The following is a 21,265-nucleotide window of genomic DNA, read 5'->3' on the forward strand; positions in this document are numbered from 1 at the left end:
AATGACAGTCCTCACGGAGATTGAGGGAGTATTGAACTCCAAGCCCCTCGGTTACGTCTCCAGTGATGTAGCAGATGTCGACCCAGTCACCCCCAACACCCTCCTGATGGGGCGGCTAGATCCCGCGTTACCCCAGACAATGTACCGGCCTGAAGAAGCGAACGGCCGACGAATGTGGAGGTACAGCCAAGTATTAGCCGACAAGTTTTGGAGCAGTTTCCTACTGCACTACCTACCGTCTCTACAGACCCGCCAGAAGTGGGTAAAAGAGAGAGACAATTTGACGGAAGGAACAGTCGTCATGATTATTGACCAGTCACTACCCAGAGCTATGTGGCCGGCTGGCCGCGTAAGCAAAGTGATCACCGGTGCCGATGGCAAGGTCCGAGCAGCTGAAGTACTCGTCCAGGGGCGCATTTACACCCGTCCTGTGGCGAGGCTCATAGAACTGCCCCGACTCCCAGACACAATCGATGATGACCATGACCCTATGACTTTGTGAGTTGACTGACCCTTACAGCGAACCCTTGAGTGGTAGACAGTGCGGTTAATGTGTCTCTGCTTAACTAATTGGGTTGGGACCAATTAGGGGGCGGCTGTTCTGAAGGATCAGATTAAACCGAATATATATATTTATTTATATATATATATTTAATTGTATTTGTATATCCCCTGATATCCCTTGTATATTCCTTGTACAATATGCATTGAATATCCCTTCTAGTCTACTGAACATCCCATAATAGTCTCCATTCTACCATTGGACGAGACCTTGGTGCCAGGTCGCCATACCCCTCAGACCAGGTTCAATCGTACCGCTCAACATGTATGGACAAGTCCTAGTTCCGCGTAGGAATATGTCTACCGCACCACTAATGGTACTATTTGTTCATAGTGCGTATATATACTGCGCTATTAAAGTAGAGCTTTCTTTTAGTCCAGTTCATTACCCTCCAACAGAGTGACAGACGCAAAAGCCTCCCCGCGAACCACGTGTGGGCAGTAAGGCCAATTCGGCCCAGTATCGGCATTGAGACATCGTGTATATTAATATTTGAATAGTCATATTTGGCACTATATCGTCGAGTTGGACGTATTCTATTAAGCTAATAATAGTCTATTCATATGTAGTGCCTCGTGCGGTAGGAGTTCTATAGTAATCAGCACCCCCATCGTTTCGGGCATCAGCTGGACGCTTATCCAGGGTGGTTGACCCCACGTGAAGCTGCACCCGAGGAGCTCCAGGCCAAAGAGCGAGTGGACCTGTATATTGGATTATTCTACCGACGACGGCTAGCCTTCCCCGGCTTGGATTATGCTTTGAGTACTTTGATTATTCTATGGATAAAGGCCAACACTGCGGTGTGTTGGAAATACCCCCCCCGGAGAGGACGACAGGTGAGACGGCGCTCTGCACAGTGAGGTCGCCTCACGTCTCTCCGTCGTGGACCGGAGGACGCCGGCCACAGAGGGTCCAACTGCATTCATCTGTGGATCGAGGATCGTTGGGCACCGTGTCGCACTCTCCCAAGATACCCTCGGCCAGACGGGATCCAGCCAGTGACTCTCTAACCCCCCCCCCCCCCCCTCCAGCTGTCCTACAAGCAGTCGGAACCTTCCCCTAGTGTATCCAGCTATATAATCATTCAAGTATCATCGCTATTGTTCCCTAAATATTCCAGGTTGTATATTTGCTTCCTGCGCAATCAGAGATTGGACATTCGATATTGATCTACCTACGAATACTCATTTGCCATAAAAGTGCATACTATTTCAAATCATAAATGTAATTAAGTGATCGTTGTACATACCTTTTGCTATGTATTAAAACTCAAACTTTCGATTTGGTACATTTGTGTTGGATCCGTTTATCAGGTGGGAGTGTTCAACATATTCATACCTAGTACTGGGTGGCCAGAGTCTAAAGTACAAGAGGTAGTGGTAGTAAGTATCATATCTAACCATACAGTCAGGGAATTGTACCCCTCAGTTACAGTTAGAGTTATCCTATCCCAAAAATGAACTCATATTTGAAGTCCCCATTAAGAAACACATCATTTAGACACCTTGCATGTTAGGATTTCCTTCAGATTCATGTTGGCATCCATGTATGGCCAAGGGGTGAAAAATGGTCAAATCGGCCATTTTGAAATCCAAAACAATGTAGGTAGGAGTTATCCGATTAGAAAAATAATCCCATATTTGAATTCCCCACAAAAAAACACATATTTTAGACACCCCACTCGATTGATTTTCCAAAAAAAAAAAAGTATGGCCCGCCCCAGTGAGAAGCCATCGGCCTTGCTGAGTTTGGTATTTGAACCGAAGAGAATGGACTCTGTTTTACCCAGGTGTAATGATAGTTTGTAGTCAGCGAGCCAGGTGCAGATTTTGCCTAGTTCAGAGCTCAGGGTTTTTTCAACCTGTAACTTGTTCTCGTCAGAGACCAGCAGGGCTGAGTCGTCCGCGAACAGGAACAAGTTGCAGTCACAAGCTGATGACATGTCATTTGCATAAATTATGAACAGTAGCAGTTCTAGTATGCTTCCTTGTGGAACACCACAGCTCACTGGGAGGGGGGGGATAGGGTACCGTTTACCTCCACCATCGGTTCTCTCCCCTCCAGGTAGGATTGCATCCAGCTCACTGATAGACTATCAAATCCAATTGCTTTTAGCTTGTCAATCAGAATGGAGTGATTGACAGTGTCGAAGGCCTTTTGTAGGTCCAGCATGACCATGCCGCAGTATTTGCCCGCGTCCACCTCTTGTTTGATGTAGTCGTTCAAATAGAGAAGGCATGCGTCAGTGGAGTGGGATGTTCTGAAGCCAGATTGGAATTCGAAGATTAGATTTTTTTCTGCGAGGTACTTTTCGACCTATTCCATGACTTTCGAGATGGAGGTAAGAATAGAAACAGGGCGGTAGTTGCCTGGGTCTAATTTGCTGCCCTTTTTGTGCAGGGGGGTTTACTCTAGCAATTTTAAAGTCTTTGGGTACGTGTCCCTGTTTTATGGAGAGGTTTATTATGTGTGTGATGACTGGGGTGATGGCGGCTGCTGAGTCTCTGAGGAATTTGGAGGGGATATTGTCATGGCCAGTGGCCTTGTTAGGTTGGATGGCGCTCAGTTTTTGAGTACCTCAGCTGTTGTTACCATTTCTAGTTTGAAATCGTCTTTGCGGACCCCTAGGTTATTGTAGTAGGCTATGATGTGTTCTACCCCAAAATGCCCTGAGTGGGAGGGTAGTTTATTTACCAGTGTAATTGGCCACATCCAGCTTGTCTGTGATGAGCGTGTTGTCCGTCTTTATGTTTATGTTTGAAAATCTGGTTTTAAGTTTTGAGTAATTTCCAAAGTTCACAGGGTTTCTTTTTTCAGTTTAGTCATTGATGAAATTCTTTTTTGCAGTGAAATCATGGTTGGATCAAAGCAGGATTGATATAATTTAGTCCTTACCTTCACTAGGAGGTACCCCAAAAAGAATATTCCAATTGTCTGATCGCGAGTCCAAGTATTGGTGTCCATCGTGTGGCCAACATAATCCACCACAACAGATGCATCGGGGGCATTTGACGCTTCTCAATGCGATCTGGATACCCGCTCGACTCGCCTGACAAAAAAAACTGCGCCGAGACATTTGAACGTTGCACAGGCCAAGATATAAGGTTTCAAAGGGTGCTCGATACTGCCACCTGGGAGGATGCGGCCGGTATTGCACTTTGGCATTCTCAGGATGATTCCCCATGTTAACCCCGAGTCTGTGTGCCTGTAATGAATAGAAATATCGAATAAAAGAAATAACAATGAAAACCCGACTATACTCTGGTCTGGCGCTGAACGGGTGGCGAGATAACCCGACTATCCTCGGGTCTGGCGCTGATTGAGTTAATCAGGTTTTAATCTGTTTCGGACATCATCCATGAATGCATTGAATTGATTATTAACCTTTGGTTTATAGTCATGTTCATCACCCTATTTTTCATCAGACATTTTAATCATAGTTACAATATCACAATAACGTGCGACAGTGATACAATTCAACAATCCACAGATTCAGATTCCTCATAATTCACATCCAATTCCACACGTAAAGACACTTAAATTTATGCTTGAATGAAACACAATCCGGGCGCTCCGGTTAAGCAAATACATCCACAGCGGAGAATATGAAACTAATCAGAGCCAAACGCCCGATAAGCCTTTTACAATAACCTCGGATCCAATTCATTCATTAAAAATATCCCTGCGGGATTCACATTTGCAATGCTTCGTTATTAAAATAACCACATAGTGTGTGTCGCGTGCGCCTTATAGCTATGACGTGTATTATTTAGGACAAAGTAAATCCATAGGCTGAATATGATTTATTATCAGCATTTTAGGTCCATTATTTTACATTTCAAAAGCCCCCTCTAGAAAAACTAAGCACAAAAACATTCGGAATGGTATAATGGGATCTCTGAGGAAGGGAGCTGGCATTTTTTTCCGAGGGAGTGGCCAGCGTATCCAGCTAACTTAACTAAACATGCGCTGGAGCAGGTTCAAATTTTTCGATCTGTTGCCATAGTGATTTAGCTAAACCTGCTTCGTGGAACCGAAAAGCCTGACTTATGTCAAGTTATCCTGAAGATTATCCGGCTAACTCAGTTAGCCACGTACAGGGAACGGGGCCCAGATGTATTATCACTACCAGTGGAATGCCCCTTTAACTCCCACACTGCTGACACACACATTACCTTGTACAGCTGCACTCTGTGGTCCCCTCCTCTGAAAAGACACAGGACAGACAGGTTTAGAAAGCAGGTCAAAGGTCATGAACCACATAATTTGTTAGCAAAGTCACACTGTATCTTCAAAAATTAAAAATTATCTCCATGTCGAGTGGATGGTTAACATTAGGATCAGGTTCAGTTCTCTAGGTGGAAACGATGACAACAAGCAACCAGCCAGTAGCTGCTCAGTGTGTTTGTACTTCCCTCTATTTACTGTTTGGCTTTTTTCTGGTCTGTCAGCAAGTTTGTTTGTTTTGTTTGAACGAGTGATGCTGGTCAGAAAATACTTGTACAGCAAGTCCAGTCCAGGAGTCCAAGCAAGACATGCACTGATGATGATGATGATGATGATGATGATGATGATGATGATATGGACAAACACACATCCTTCATAATTTAGCTGAACGCTTTTATCCAAAGTGACGTAAAAGTTGTGTACAACAAGTCAGCAGGAAGGGTACAACTCTGGCAGCTAAGGGTCAGATTGTTCATCAAACAGTGTTGAACTTCAGTGCTAGTCTTGGGTGCATAGTAGTAGTATAGACATATTAGCATAGTAGGTAGTAGTATAGACATATTAGCATAGTAGGTAGTAGTATAGACATATTAGCATAGTAGGGAGTAGTATAGACATATTGGCATAGTAGATAATAGTATAGACATTAGGACTGACTTTTGAATTTTTTTTTGGAATTCGAAGCTTCGGGGCCGAGATTCGATTTTAATTCGAAGCTTCGAGAATTTAATTTAAATGTTTTTTTTTAATATGAATAAATAAAATAAATTATAATTTATGCTGTGTGACTTGTACAGCACTTTGTTCAACTTTGTCAGTGCTGTAAAGTTTAAAAAAAATTTAATCTTAGACAAACAAAACACTTTGCTTTCATGAAATATTGTAAGCCGTCATTTGAGGCTTTATAAAAGCAGCACAATGAACACAAATCTGTCAGTGTCGAGTCCGACCTCATCTTAAATAACAAACAACATTGCTTGTTGTAATTAACAAAGAGAGGCAGAGTTGATTTAGCAACACATTTTTTTTTTTCTTTTAAATAATCCAATTTTATTTTCATATTCGAATCCCATGCCCATCGAACGAAGCTTCGAAGCTTTGAAGTATTTAAGACAGCCCTAATAGACATATTAGCATAGTAGATAGTAGTATAGACATATTAGCATAGTAGATAGTAGTATAGACATATTAGCATAGTAGATAGTAGTATAGACATATTAGCATAGTAGATAGTAGTATAGACATATTAGCATAGTAGATAGTAGTATAGACATATTAGCGGCGGAGCTGAGCGATCATGGAGTAGACGTGTTTCACATGAGCTCCCTTCTACCGTGCTGAATATACGTTTCTCCCCATTAGTCTTTATTTTATTTTTATTTGTTTTTTATCTGTTTGCTAGGTCGTCGTGTTTAGTATACTGTCGTCGACTTTTTTCGACTTTCTGCAATGACTGGGGTGGAAACCAGAGCCATGAGCGCCCCATCCAGCAAACCACCACCACCCGGCCTGGCCGCATCGTCGTCCGGTGTCGGGGAAATAAGCGAAGCTGTGCTCTTGGTCATGACCAAGCTACACGCAGACTCTGAGGCACGCGTCGCTGAAGCACAGAAGAAAGTGTTGGCGGATTTTTGTGTCAACCTCCGTCGTGAGATATCGGAGGAAATACGGCTGGCGGTGGTCCCGCTGACAGACAAGATGGAGTCGATTCACGCTGCCTCATCGGCTAATGCTAACGAACTAGCCATGCTAACGACGGAGGTATCATTACAGTGCGAGAAGATGGCGGGTCTCGAATCCGCCCTGCTGGCTAGGCAGGCTGAAGTCAACAAACTACAGTCGGCAATGGAGGAGATGCAGTCCCGGGATAGACGCCACAACGTCCGGAGTACCGGAGACCAGCGGTGAAGGCCGTCTCTCTGAGACCATGCCCGAACTGCTGCAGAAAATACTAGGGACGGACGTCCTCCCTTCGCCTCCTGTCTGTGAGTCGGCCTACAGAGCGGGCAGGTTTTCTCCCGGCGTGAACAAAGAGCCGAGGCCCATCATAGTCAAGCTGAACAGGCTTCAGCAGAGAGAACTCATCATGCGGTCGGCTCGTACCAGAAGGGGTAATCTGAGGCTTGGCGATCACAAAGTGGCCATTTTCGAGGACTTTACGCCGGAGGTTCAAGCACAGAGAGGCGAATACAAGGTGGTCCTGACTAAGCTATGGAAACTAGGCCTGAGGCCCACGTTATTCGCTCCCGCGAAATTATCTGTATTGGAGAAGGTCGATGGTCAGCGTTCATTTTGGTCGTTGGCTAAAGTGAAGGAATATCTCGCGGCGATACCCGAGACTGTTGCTTGATATCTATGTCGGGTGAGTGACTTGGCGGTGTGTGCCTATATACGTTGATTAGGCCGACTATTCACAAATACTTGCTGTCGTGCCCAGACATGCTAACTGCCCACTGCCCATCCAACTAGCGGGGCTTCCCAATGACTTCTGTTACTTGCTAAAGCTGACCTCATGGTCGTACTTGTGTATCGCCTCGTTGGAAGCTAACGAGCTAGCTGAACAATGTACATAATAGGCTAACGTGCTATCCGGATTCATCACTAGCTTACGCGCTAGCCTCGGGCTAGCTAAGCGGGCTTCGTCTATCGTCTGCGCTGAGACATTCGAGACCCGTTAATGGTTACGTATTTTGGTTGCTGTTGCTGTTCAAAGTGACATTGGTTTGCACAATTCAAGAGTGATCGGGTCCTTAATTAACTAACTTCTGGTATGCTTTTATTTTTATATCCAGGTTGTTTTGAGCTTTGGGATCCAATAGTAGAAGCCAAGGTCGGTTGAATATGCATATACAATATATGATAACAGGTTTGGTCGGGTATGGCTTGCACTTTATGGCTATATGGTTGTATGGCTTGCACTTTAGCCATAACCCTCTTTTCCTTTTTTTTCTTATTGTCGCTGTTTTTATGTCATCTGTATGCGCGATTTAAATGTGATCCGATTCTACCTTGGACTAACTGCTGATATGCCTTAATTTTGTTTTGAATTTTCCGTGATCCATTTGTGCTATAACGTTGCGACATTAATATGCAGACTCCAAGGTAGATGGTTACAGGGTTGATGTTGAGTAATTATATAATAATGGCTCATTTTTCCATTATAGCTGTCATGTTAGGGCCAAGGCTCACGTTGGCTCTCGACCGAATATACATAAAATATGTGATAACAGGCTGGCTTAGGTTTAGCTTTGCTTGCACTTTAGCCATAACCCTCTTTTTCCTTTTTCTATTATTGTCGCTGTTTTAATGGCATTTGAATGAGCAATTTAACTGTGATTCGATCCTACCTTAGACTAACTGCTGATATGCTTTGATTTTGTTTTGAATTTTCCTTTTTCCATTTATACTATAATGTTGCAACATTAATATGCAGACTACGAGGTAGTTGGTCACAGGGTTGATGTTGAGTAATTATATAATAATGGCTAATTTTTCCATTATAGCTGTCATGTTAGGGCCAAGGTTCATGTTGGCTCTCGAACGAATATACATAAATATGTGATAACAGGCTGGGTCAAGTTTAACTTTGCTTGCACTTTAGCCATAACCCTCTTTTTCCTTTTCCTATTATTGTCGATTCCTACATAGGTTATGTCATTTCAGCCGTTGTGCCTGATCAGAGGGACTGCTTCAGGGGTGCACTTTAACCATAACCCCTTTTTTCCCTTTCTTATTTTTGTCATTGTTTAATTGACATTGTTCACACAATTTTGCACAATTAACCCGTGACCCGATCCTGCCTTAGACTATCGGCTGGGATGCTTTAATTTAATTTTGATTTGAATTTTCCTGTACCCATTTGGACTATAACATTGCGACGTTGAAGCGCAGATTCGGAAATAGATGGTTGCAGGTTGATGTGGAGTTATTATTTAATAATGGCTATTTTTACCATTATGGTTGTCTTATGTTGGGGCCAGTGCTCAGGTGGTTTTCGACCGATATCTTTATTGAATTTTATTTTTATTATTATTTGTGTTTATTGGACTAGTGGGGGTTTACTCAGGGGTTTAACTAGAGGGGGGTTGGAGTGGGGAGCGTCTTTTTGGATCCATGTCTCTAGTGGGAAGTGATAGGAAGATGACCATCCTCAGTGGATGGGGCATAGGGTGGGGATTGGAGAGTGGGTATAGGGGGGCTTATAATAGGACGGGTGGGTTAGGGTTTAGAGTAGAAGGAGGGGGGGTTGTAGCTGGGGTGGTATTTTTATGTGTTTTATGTACTGTTGTCTTATATGTGTGTAATTGTTCCTCCTCTGAACTCCTGGGATTGACCGTCTGGGCCCGCCTGGATCGGCGCCTCTGTACTCAGCCTGGCTGCACTGGTATGTTCTCTACGCATTTAGACAAGCTCGACCATGGCTAAATTGAATATTTTAATTTGGAACGCAGGAGGGCTTAACGCCCCACACAAGCGTGCCAGTGTCCTTTGGCTATTGAAGAGGAGAAATATTGACCTTGCTCTCCTTAGTGAGACGCATTTATTGGTAGGTGACGTGTCAAGACTGGCAAATCGGCAATATCACGTTATCTCCTCATCCTCAGCCGATGATAAGACGAAAGGAGTAGTCATAGTTACAAGACGTAACCTTGATATCAAAGTCTTGGATGTATGGTCGGACACGGAGGGAAGGATTACTATAGCAAAAGTTGAATTCTTGCATAGGAAGATGGCTATAATAGCATTGTATGCTCCTAACACATTTGATTCAGCGTTCTATAATACAATCACGAAGAATGTGTTGGAACTTAATCGATACGCTCTCATTGTGGGTGGCGATTTTAATGCGTGCTGGGATGCGGAGATGGATAGGTCCGGGCCCTCTGAAACGAGCGACCAAAAACGGGCCTCTAAGGCCCTTAGGATGTGGGCCAAGGACACGGGGCTCACAGACCTTTGGCGCTTATCCAACCCCACCCTCAAAGATTACTCTCACCTGTCAGCCAGACACAAAAGCTTCTCTCGAATTGACTATGCATTCGCGTCCCCTAATATGTTTGATAGTTTCGATGTCTCATTGGTTCCCTTGGCTCTCTCAGACAAGGGGATTTTCCTTACGGCAACCTTTGGCAGGCTCTCCGCAAGAGCTCCCAGATGGCGTTTTAATTCGACCTTGCTAAAGAACGATGACTTCTGTTCTGAGTTCAGGAGTAAACTAGCTGAATTTTTGCAGATCAACGTTGGCACAGTAGAAGACCCTAGGGTCCTGTGGAACGCATTGAAAGGATTTATCAGGGGTCATGTCACACTATTTGCCTCCAATTTGCGAAAATCCCGGTCAAAAAAGCTAGAAGGACTGGAATCATTATATGCGGACCTATACGCGTCCTTGCAAACTAACTATAATGAACGACTAAACACACAACGTAAGATAGTCAAAAAAGAAATAAACTCCATACTTAAACAACAGTCTGAGTTCTTGATACATAGGACAAGACAAAATTACTATTTTCACGGCTCCAGACCTAGCCATCTATTGGCAATGAAAATACGCTCAAATGATCATTTCTCGGATATCCCCTCGATTAGGACGAGCCAGGGTGCAGTCACTACTGATTCGAAAAAGATCAATGACACTTTTAAAGAGTTTTACTCACAGTTATATAGCTCAGAGGGTAATCTTGATGACTCTAAATTTGAATCGTTCATTGGCGGGCTTGAGATACCCCACATTTCTGAGGGAGAGGCCAAGGAACTGGGGAGACCGATTACTCTCGTGGAATTGAGGGAGACGATTGTTGAAATGCAGAGGGGTAAGGCACCAGGCTGGGATGGTATTCCACCCGAAGTGTATTTAGCTTTCTGGGACCAACTGGGTCCATTGATGCTCGACATGATCAATTACGCTATCGAACAAGGGGAGTTCTCAAGAGATGTCAATATGGCGTTGATTTCTTTACTTCTCAAGAAGGACAAAGATCCCAATGATTGTGGTAGCTATAGACCCTTGAGTCTTCTCGGGGCCGATTTAAAAGTGTTTGCCAAGGTGCTGGCCCGTCGCCTGCAGAGATTTATGTCTGTATTGGTACACTGCGATCAAACTGGTTTTATCCCGGAGCGTCTGGCTGCAGATAATCTTAGGAGGCTGTTGCATGTAATCAATAACAGTAAAGACAATACAACTCCATCCACAGTTCTGTCTTTGGATGCCATGAAGGCGTTTGACAGACTTGAGTGGTCATACCTGTGGAAGGTACTTGAGGTCATGGGTCTTGGGAAGAGTTTTATTCATATGATTAAAGTCCTGTATGCCTCGCCGTCTGCGATGATACTGACAGGCAAAAACTGTTCCACACTCTTTCCAGTCTCCAGATCTTCTAGACAGGGTTGCCCTCTGAGCCCAGGACTGTTCGCGCTCTCCCTCGAACCTTTGGCCCAATTTATTAGGCAATCGGAGGACATCGTCCCCATAATGGTCAATAATACTCCACACAAAATTGCTCTCTATGCGGATGACCTGCTGATTTTCATGGACGACCCATCCCGGTCGGCCACAAAATTATTGAGGATAATCGACGACTTTGGTAAATTGTCAGGCTTTAAGATTAACTGGAACAAATCAGCCTGCCTACCTCTTAATGAGCTGGCCAAGGCGGTACGACTACCAGCTGATATCCCCATAGTAGAACATTTTAAATACTTGGGCATAGAGATATTCCCCACGCTGAACCAAATTACTAAGTACAACTTCACGGGTACTTATGATAAAATACGCCAGGATCTAGACAGGTGGTCGTCCCTTCCTAACTCCTTACAAGCCCGGGCTTCCATAATCAAAATGAACATCCTGCCTAGGATACATTTTATTAGCTCAATGCTCCCCCTGCCCCCTCCAATAGACCACTGGCGCAAGGTACAATCGATGGTATCTAAGTTTATCTGGAATAACAAACGCCCGAGAATCAAAAGGGCTACTACTCAACGTAGAAAACAAGATGGGGGCCTCGCAATCCCTGATTTTAAACTTTATTTCTGGTCCTTTTCACTGAGACCTCTGATGTGCTGGCTAGACCCTGTAGAGGCTGTATCGTGGCGCTCCTTAGAAGCGGCGGCGGTATCTCCGCTAAGATTGCAGGATGTAGTGTACTCCACTGTCTCTATTTCGAAATGCCGGCTGAGGTATGGACCGATCATAACTCACGTGATCCAAACGTGGCGTAAGGTACAGAGGTCGTGTGGGGTTAAATGCCCATGGCACCTGGACTCTCCAATTTTTAATAACCAGCAATTACTTGTTGGGCACAAGCCGGTTAATATTCCTCAATGGCAAAGGAGGGGAGTGCATACTCTGGAGGATATTTATGATAAGAACGGCCTCCGTGCGTTTCAGGACTTAAGAGAATTTTATGATCTACCCGGCGAGTCCTTCTTTCTTTACCTTCAACTAAGGTCAGCACTGAGGGCGCATGGCGTACCGTGGGCTCAAGCTTTGCACCCACACCCCTTCCTCAGGCTCATAGTGGACAGGACGACATCCAGAGGGTTTGTCTCAGACTTTTATACGCTCTTAATTCAATCCACGTATATAAATTTATCATTGGATACAATCTGGCGTGTGGATATCCCGGAGTTGGACCCCGAGTTTGACTGGGATGATGTTTGGGCAAATGTGGCATTATCTTCCCGCAACCCCAATCACCAGCAAATTAATTTTAATTATATTCATAGGACCTATCTTACACCTAGGAAGCTATTTGCTATGGGACTGATAACCGACTCTCTTGAGATATCCACGGCCCGGGTGATCGGGGTGGGGCAGGCTGGAATTGACCTGTGGTTCGCAGCAGCTGAGAAGGTAAAGACCGCCGTGTGCGGCTGAGCGGGGTTGGGGCGCTTGATCGGGGGGGTCCGGCGGTCTCTGGGGAGGGGGAGGAGGAAATGTCTTGTCTGTCTTGGTTTTTGTCTTGTCCTTCTTAACTTTGACTGGGGGGATTTTAGGGGGGGTAGGTATTTAGCTATTCTGCGCTATATGTCAATTCACATGCCATCTCCCCAAGGGACTAATATTGGCAGACTGATTGACCTGTTAACCAACTTGGAGGAAGAATTTCTTTCTTCTTACACTTTACCTTCTGCGAGTTTGGCAGTCTTGAACATGTGTAAGGGACCTAGGCTATCTACAATAAATCTGCGGCAACACTCTCATAAACAATCTTTTAAGTCACTCCACTTGTAAAGGTGGGGAAAGGTTGGCATGTTTGAAGACATTTTTATTGAAATTGCCATCTGTATTTGATAGGTTGGACGCTGTTCTTTTTCTTTTGTCTTTATAATTTATTATTCTGTATTATTATTGTTTGTTATTCTCCTGTGAAGTTATGTTTTTTGTTACTGTGGTTATTGTGTTGTCCTGTTTCGTGTAATAATAAAAAAAAATTGATCAAAAAAAAAGACATTAGCATAGTAGATAGTAGTATAGACATATTAGCATAGTAGTATAGACAAGGGACTTTGTGTACATCGTGGGCTGTGTGTGTGTCTACCTGGACCCTGCGTTGCCGTGGAGATAGAGCATAACAGGATGTGTTGACTGGAGCATGGAGTCAAACCACTCTCTGTCTTTACCCTGAGCCTCCATCCACATCTGGGCTGGTACTGTATGCCTGATGGACACACACACACACACGGGAGAAGTGATAATCACTATTAAAGAAAATACAAAGGCATCTCTCTCTCTCTCTCTCTCTCTCTCTCTCTCTCTGTAGAGAGGACACATGTAGCCGCCTGTAGCCACGTCCATCTCGCCTGTCCGTCTCTATATCATCAGCAGAAGAGGGACGCTGGTCTGCTGGGAGTCTGCAGGCTCAACCTGCCCTGCCTCTCTGTCAAGGTCCACACCCACGCGAAGCACGCATACACACACAGACACCCATGTGAAGCACGCATACACACACGTGAAGCACGCATACACATACGTGAAGCACGCATACACACACGTGAAGCATGCATACACACACGTGAAGCACGCATACACACACGCGAAGCACACAGACACACACGTGAAGCACGCATACACACACACTGACACACGCGAAGCACGCATACACACACACATGTGAAGCACACATACACACACACATGTGAAGCACACATACACACACTGAGACACACACGTGAAGCACGCATACACACACAGACACACATGTGAAGCACACATACACACACGTGAAGCACACATACACACACACACTGAGACACACACGTGAAGCACGCATACACACACACACTGAGACACACACGTAAAGCACGCATACTCACACACTGAGACACACACGTAAAGCACGCATACACACAGAGACACGTGAAGCACGCATACACACACAGACACACACGTGAAGCACGCATACACACAGACACATACACAGACACGTGAATCAGGCAAGCGATACCGGAGTCTTAAGGCGAGCACAGAAAGACTCAGAAGAAGCTTCTATCCCCAGGCCATCAGGCTGCTAAACGAACAATAAACACTATGCAACAACCATCAAATGCACACAGCACACACACGCACACTTAAACAAACAACACACTGCAGCACCCACTCTCCACACTTTAGATCACACAAACACACTTTATATTTATTGATAAAGGATTTGCACTACAACTCGTACACCTACTGTAAATTGTACCTAAATTGCAACTCATCCCATTTCTGCCTTGCACTATATAGTATTGTATATTAGTACACTGCATAGTATTGTATATTATATGGTAACTCAGTTACGTCTATTCTGCATCGAACATTGTACATATGTCTATACAGAACACTGTGACCTCTTTTTTTACTTCTAATTTACATGCTATACTATGTTATTTTATTTCATACTTATCTTGTCTTGCACAGTCTCTGGAGCGTAACAGTAAGAAGCATTTTGTATAAAAGTATTCTGTACTTCTGTATGACAACTATTAAAGAAACTTGAAACTTGAACTTGAAACACAGACACATACACATGAAGCACACATACACATGAAGCACGCATGCACACAGACACGTGAAGCATGCATACACACAGACACAGACACACACATGAAGCATGCATACACACAGACACACACATGAAGCATTGCATACACATACAAACACGTGAAGCACGCATACAAACACAGACGCATGAAGCACACACATGAAGCACACACACACATGAAGCACACACGTGAAGCACACACACACATGAAAGACGCATACAAACACAGACACATGAAGCACACACACACGTGAAGCACGCATACACACACAGACACATGAAGCACACAGACGCACGTAAAGCATGCATACACACACAGACACATGAAGCACACAGACGCACGTAAATCATGCATAGACACACACACGTGACGCACGCATACACACACACATGAAGCATGCATACACAGACACATGAAGCACACACAGACACACGTAAAACACGCATACACAGACACATGAAGCACACACAGACACACATAAAGCACGCATACACACACATGAAGCACGCATACACAGACACATGAAGCACACAGACACACGTAAAGCACGTATACAAACACACATGAAGCACGCATACACACAGACACATGAAGCACACACACACATGAAGCACGCATACAAACGCGAAGCACGCATACACACACATGAATGAATGAATTATTTGAATGAATTATTTTATTTCGAATGTTTACAAATAAATAAACAAACAAATAATTTTTCGAACATTTTCACAAATAAACAAACGAAAAGGATAGGTTTGAAGCCGAAGGCTTATAGAGCAACCTACCCCTAATTAAAAAAAACAAATTAAAAAAAGTTAGTTTTCAAAATATAACAACAAATTCATAAAAAAATCAACAATCAAAAATCAACAAAAAACAATCCAGAAAAGAACAAAAAAAAGTTAACGTTTACAAGATAAGATACAAAAATAAAAAAATCCTGAAAAGAACATAAGCCAACATAGGAAAAATCAAAAATGCATCTGCAATACCAGAGTTTCATGGTAGACAAAAAAGAAAAGAAAAAAAGATTGTAGGTTAAATTTTACTATAAGATTCTAGAATCCTATTTTTAAACATCTTTTTAAACTTAAAAATACTCCTGCTGTTTTTTATTTCATCCGGTATATTGTTCCAGAGTTTCACTCCTTTTAAGTGTGGTTCGAGCTCTAGGCTGTTTCAAATTGAGTGTTCTTCTTAAATTATAAGAAATTATAAGAATGGTCACCTCTCGTTCTTTAAACAAAATGTGTAAGTTACTTTAAAAACTATCTCTGCTGTTTTAAGGTCAACTAAGTCGAGGAACTTTAATGCCCTTAGTTCAAAAAACAGTGTGTTTGTAGGATGGAGATAACTAACATTGTTCACAACCCTTATTGCCTTTTTCTGTAAGATGATAATAGGATTCAGATTCGTTTTGTATGCGTTTCCCCAAGTTTCTATACAGTAAGTTAGATAATAAAAGAGTACAATAAATTGTGTATAATGATCTCAAATTTAATATGTGTCTGGTTTTTCTTAAGATACCTAAGCTACGTGCTGTTTTTTTCTTTACATAGTTAATATGAGTTTTCCAGCTGAGGTTTTGGTCTATCACGACCCCCAAAAAAGTATATTCATTTACTCTTTCAAGATGAACATTATCTATGCATATCTCTACTTGAGTATCCGGATGTATTTTTTTATTACCAAACAAAATAAATTTAGACTTACTTATATTTAAGGAGAGTTTGTTAGTATCAAGCCAACATTTCAGCTTCCCCAGTTCACCTGTAATATTTGTTAGCAACAGTTGTAGGTCTGCACCTGAACAAAAAATGTTGGTATCATCTGCAAAAATGACAAATTTAAGTTTATCAGAAACATCAATGATATCATTAATATACAATATAAATAATTTCGGTCCTAAAATGGATCCTTGCGGTACCCCACATGTTATCACTCTGCAGGATGATCTGGTCTCCCCCATCTGCACACATTGTTTCCTATTTTCTATGTAACTTTTTATCCAACTGAGCCCTATCCCTCTAATTCCATACTTTTCAAGTTTTCTGAGTAAAATATCATGGTCAATGGTATCGAAAGCTTTTTTCAGATCAATAAAAACTCCAACACACACGTGAAGCATGCACACACACACGTGAAGCATGCACACACACACACACGTGAAGCATGCACACACACACACGTGAAGCATGCACACACACGAAGCACACATACACACACACACACACATGAAGCACGCATACACACACACACACACGTAAAGCATGCATACACAGACACATGAAGCATGCATAACACACACACGTGAAGCATGCATAACACACACGTGAAGCATGCATACACACAGACACATGAAGCATGCATACACAGACACATGAAGCACGCATACACACATGAAGCACGCATACACAGACACATGAAGCACACAGACACACGTAAAGCATGCATATACATATAAACACACACACATGAAGCACGCATACAAACACACATGAAGCACACAGACACACGTAAAGCACGCATATAAACACAAACACACATGAAGCACACAGACACACGTGAGGCATGTATACAAACATATGAAGCATGCATACAGACACACACACATGAAGAGAAAGAGAGAGATAGAGAGGTGTGTGTGTGTAGGTGTGTGTGTGTGTGTGTGTGTGTGTGTGTGTGTGTGTGTGTGTGTGTGTGTGTGTGTGTGTGTGTGTGTGTGTGTGTGTGTGTGTGTGTGTGTGTGTGTGTGTGTGTGTGCGCGTGCGTGCGCGTGCGTGTCTTACCATACACCTATATTGATGCCAACCTCTGGCTGTAGGTAGAAGTTGAAGGTGTGGTTGAGGCCCTGGGCCTGAGGGTTCTTCAGGTCAATGAGGTAGGGCAGTCTTACTGTGGGGAGACAGAGGATACAGTCTTACTGTGGAGAGACAGAGGATACAGCCTTACTGTGGAGAGACAGAGGATACAGTCTTACTGTGGGGAGACAGAGGATACAGTCTTACTGTGGAGAGACAGAGGATACAGCCTTACTGTGGAGAGACAGAGGATACAGTCTTACTGTGGAGAGACAGAGGATACAGCCTTACTGTGGAGAGACAGAGGATACAGCCTTACTGTGGAGAGACAGAGGATACAGTCTTACTGTGGGGAGACAGAGGATACAGTCTTACTGTGGAGAGACAGAGGATACAGCCTTACTGTGGAGAGACAGTGGATACAGTCTTACTGTGGAGAGACAGAGGATACAGCCTTACTGTGGAGAGACAGAGGATACAGCCTTACTGTGGAGAGACAGAGGATATAGCCTTACTGTGGAGAGACAGAGGATACAGTCTTACTGTGGAGAGACAGAGGATACAGCCTTACTGTGGAGAGACAGAGGACAGTCTTACTGTGGAGAGACAGAGGATACAGCCTTACTGTGGAGAGACAGAGGACAGTCTTACTGTGGAGAGACAGAGGATACAGTCTTACTGTGGAGAGACAGACAGTATAGTATAGTAGGGCAGCCTGACTGTGGGGAGACGGACAGTATAGTAGGGTAGTCTCACTGTGGAGATATAGTAGGTTGTGGTATTGTTTAGGGGTGTAACGGTACGCGAATACGTACTGTACCGCCTCAATGTGGTCCTCCGGTACAGTACGCGCTGTGCACCGAACGATTGCAACGGTACGGAACCTTTTTTTGCTGAACTTAAATTCCCCCTGGCCCTAATATAACGTGCACAACTAACCGGATGTTGTTTGTTCATCCCACGCAGCGCGCAGCTACACTGAACGAGAGCTGTAATTCAGCATAGCATATTAGCCTTAGTATGGCGAGTGCAATACTAACTGACAAGCCAGAGGTAGAAGATGATCCCACAACATTCAAGTCTCCCGTTTGGGATCATTTCGGATTCCCAGTTAACCACAGTAATGGACAAAGACAGGTGGATCGCACTAAAGCTACGTGCCGACTAGCCCCGTTCGTTACTGTGATGCACACTTCGAAAGGGGCTACGTGCCGGCATTGTTCAACTTTTATGGACGAGAGGGAACTAGGTAGCGGCCGCTTGGGCGGTATGATGGTATTACGGTATACCAGGGTATTTCGAAATACAGACGGTATGATTTTCAATACCGTGACGTCACAGAATGTGTAGTGCACAGCACGCACCAGCAGAGGGCAGGGCAGTCTGTCTTTCCCTCTCTCAGTCAGAGCAGAGCAGAGCTGAGCAGGTGACGCAACGCGCATGTTCCGTTGGGTCTTTCATCTTGCATGTGTTAATCTGCACGATAGAATGCGGTTATGGACCGTTTATTAACCATGGACCCACTTCCAGACATTGGATGATTGAGGAATCGGGAAACGGAGCGTTTTTCTAACGTTTTGAAATTGATTCATGCATGAATGTGGACTCAGGGACACGTTGTTTGGGTACCGGTAAGTAAGTTATGTTATGGTTAAGCGATTGGAAGATGAACGTATGAGATATGAATGCTGGTGGTAGTGTATGTTTGGTAAAGCGTTCCAGTTCGACTGTGTGTGTGTGTGTGCGTATTGGCTTCGCGTTTCACTACATTGGTTTAATGACTTAAGCTGGGTTTTGATTATCACTTAAAGGAAAACTCCAACATTTTGGGAAATTAGCTTATTTAACATCTTCCCTGGAGTTAGACAAGAAGATACATACCTTTTTTGTCTCTGTGCGTGCATTTCGCTTTGGGAACAGTCGCTCCGTTAATAGCGTAGTTTAGCTTCATCACTGGAAGTGGGGGAGATCCGGAGCCTGACATTCCCTAACACTGTATACAGTCACGAAATACACTCCAAATACAACTCCAAAACGTTCATGTAAACATGTTGTGACCTGTGTATTCACCACGTGGAGAAATAAAAAATAACCCTAACCCTTCCATAATGTCCTTCTCAAGTATTGTCCAAAGCGGTTACACTTTGAATATCCAGCGATGCAGGCACGCACAATGTTGGCCATCATGGATCATAATGAGAACCACGAGACAAAGCGTGAACAGGCACAAACAGCAGCGGGTAAGTACTATACAGAAAAACACTCCTCTTTTTCATTTCTTTCAATCAATCGTGGGTCATGCTTGTTTATGTTGTTCACCTATGTCAGTCTCCCTGATGAATGGAATGAACTATTGCCAATGCTTTTGCTATGCTAGAATCCCGCCGCAGGTTTGTTTATTTGCCTAGATAATTTACTAAGTTTAAGGTAATGTTGGCTAGGATAGCTGGCCGCTGGTGAGAGGTGGAGAGCTGATGCCTGTCATAACTAACTGGTAACTAACGTTAAGTTAGCTTTTCAGCTTTAGATAGCGCATTGGGTTTGAGAAATGAGCGTTATCAAATAAGTCATTATTATTATTAATATTATTTTTGCTAGCTAAGCTTTCTCCTAGTATTCGGATCCATCAACAATTGTGTTGTGTTCACTCACGGTAGAGGTTGAGTAGCTACTTATGATCCATTTACCACATTCACACTCCAAGTGATTAAATTCACAACTGCAAATACATTGGGCTGTCCAACATATTTCAAAACAGACTCATATGGTTCTTCAGTCCAAGGGTCCAATTAGGCTCAAGATGATAAAAAATGTGTTGAATAATGCAAGTGTCTGGCAAATCTATGATTCCTCCAGGCAGACATGGGCTGCATTTATATAACAGCATTTATTCAAAGCGCTTTACAACTTATGCCTCACATTTACCCATTCACTCACACATTCACACTCCGACCAAGGGGGTTAAGTGTCTTGCTCAAGGACAATTTGACACACTGGTGGGAGGAGCAGGAATCAAACCGGGAACCTTCCGATTACCAGACGGCCGCTCTACCTCCTGAGCCACTGTCGCCCCATGTAATATGCGAATGTAATATACTGTGTAATATGTGAATGTAATATACCATGTATGTGAATGCAGTATACCATATAATATGTGAATGTATGTAATATACCGTGAAACTTAAATTAAAAGCAGAGTGGAGTTTTAGAAAATAAATGTTTTGCTTGCATTCAAACAGTCACATTTGCTGATCGCCATGGTGGCACAGAGAAAAAAAGCATGAGCTGAAATAGAGGGTAAAAGGTCCAGACTGTGTGGGGGTGGAGGCTCCTTACAAGCTCAAGTAAATTACATTGCAGGGACATAATGTCTGGTGTCTGGTAAATCCCCAGTGGCCCAAACTGGCCGAGGTAGTGGAGCCTGCCTATCCGTCTCTGACAGTGTGCCTGTGCCAGCAGTCTCTGTCTGCACAGTCAGCGAGATGCTGTGTGTGTGTATGTGTGTGGGGGGGGCTGCTAGGAGCTGTCCAGCACTGAAGATCCGACTCTGAGCTACTGTGTGTGTGTGGGGGCTGCTAGGAGCTGTCCAATACTGAAGATCTGACTCTGAGCTGCTGTGTGTGTGTGGGGGCTGCTAGGAGCT

The 21,265-nt window shown here is 43.7% G+C and overlaps 1 protein-coding gene across 1 annotated transcript in view; it reads right to left on the bottom strand.

Annotated features, from left to right (window-relative positions):
- The window catches only part of abhd12 (abhydrolase domain containing 12, lysophospholipase), a 114,162-nt gene that overhangs the window by 29,943 nt on the left and 62,954 nt on the right, over window positions 1-21,265 (bottom strand). The window contains exons 4-6 of the mRNA XM_084321427.1: window positions 17,611-17,716; window positions 13,333-13,452; window positions 4,738-4,768 (exon numbers count right to left, since the gene is read on the bottom strand). Of these exons, the coding sequence (XP_084177553.1) occupies window positions 4,738-4,768; window positions 13,333-13,452; window positions 17,611-17,716 (257 nt within the window). The remainder of the gene's footprint in view (window positions 1-4,737; window positions 4,769-13,332; window positions 13,453-17,610; window positions 17,717-21,265) is intronic.

The sequence above is a fragment of the Notolepis coatsorum genome (assembly GCF_963971535.1).
Source record: "Notolepis coatsorum genome assembly, chromosome: 9".
NCBI classification, from domain to species: Eukaryota; Metazoa; Chordata; class Actinopteri; order Aulopiformes; family Paralepididae; genus Notolepis; species Notolepis coatsorum.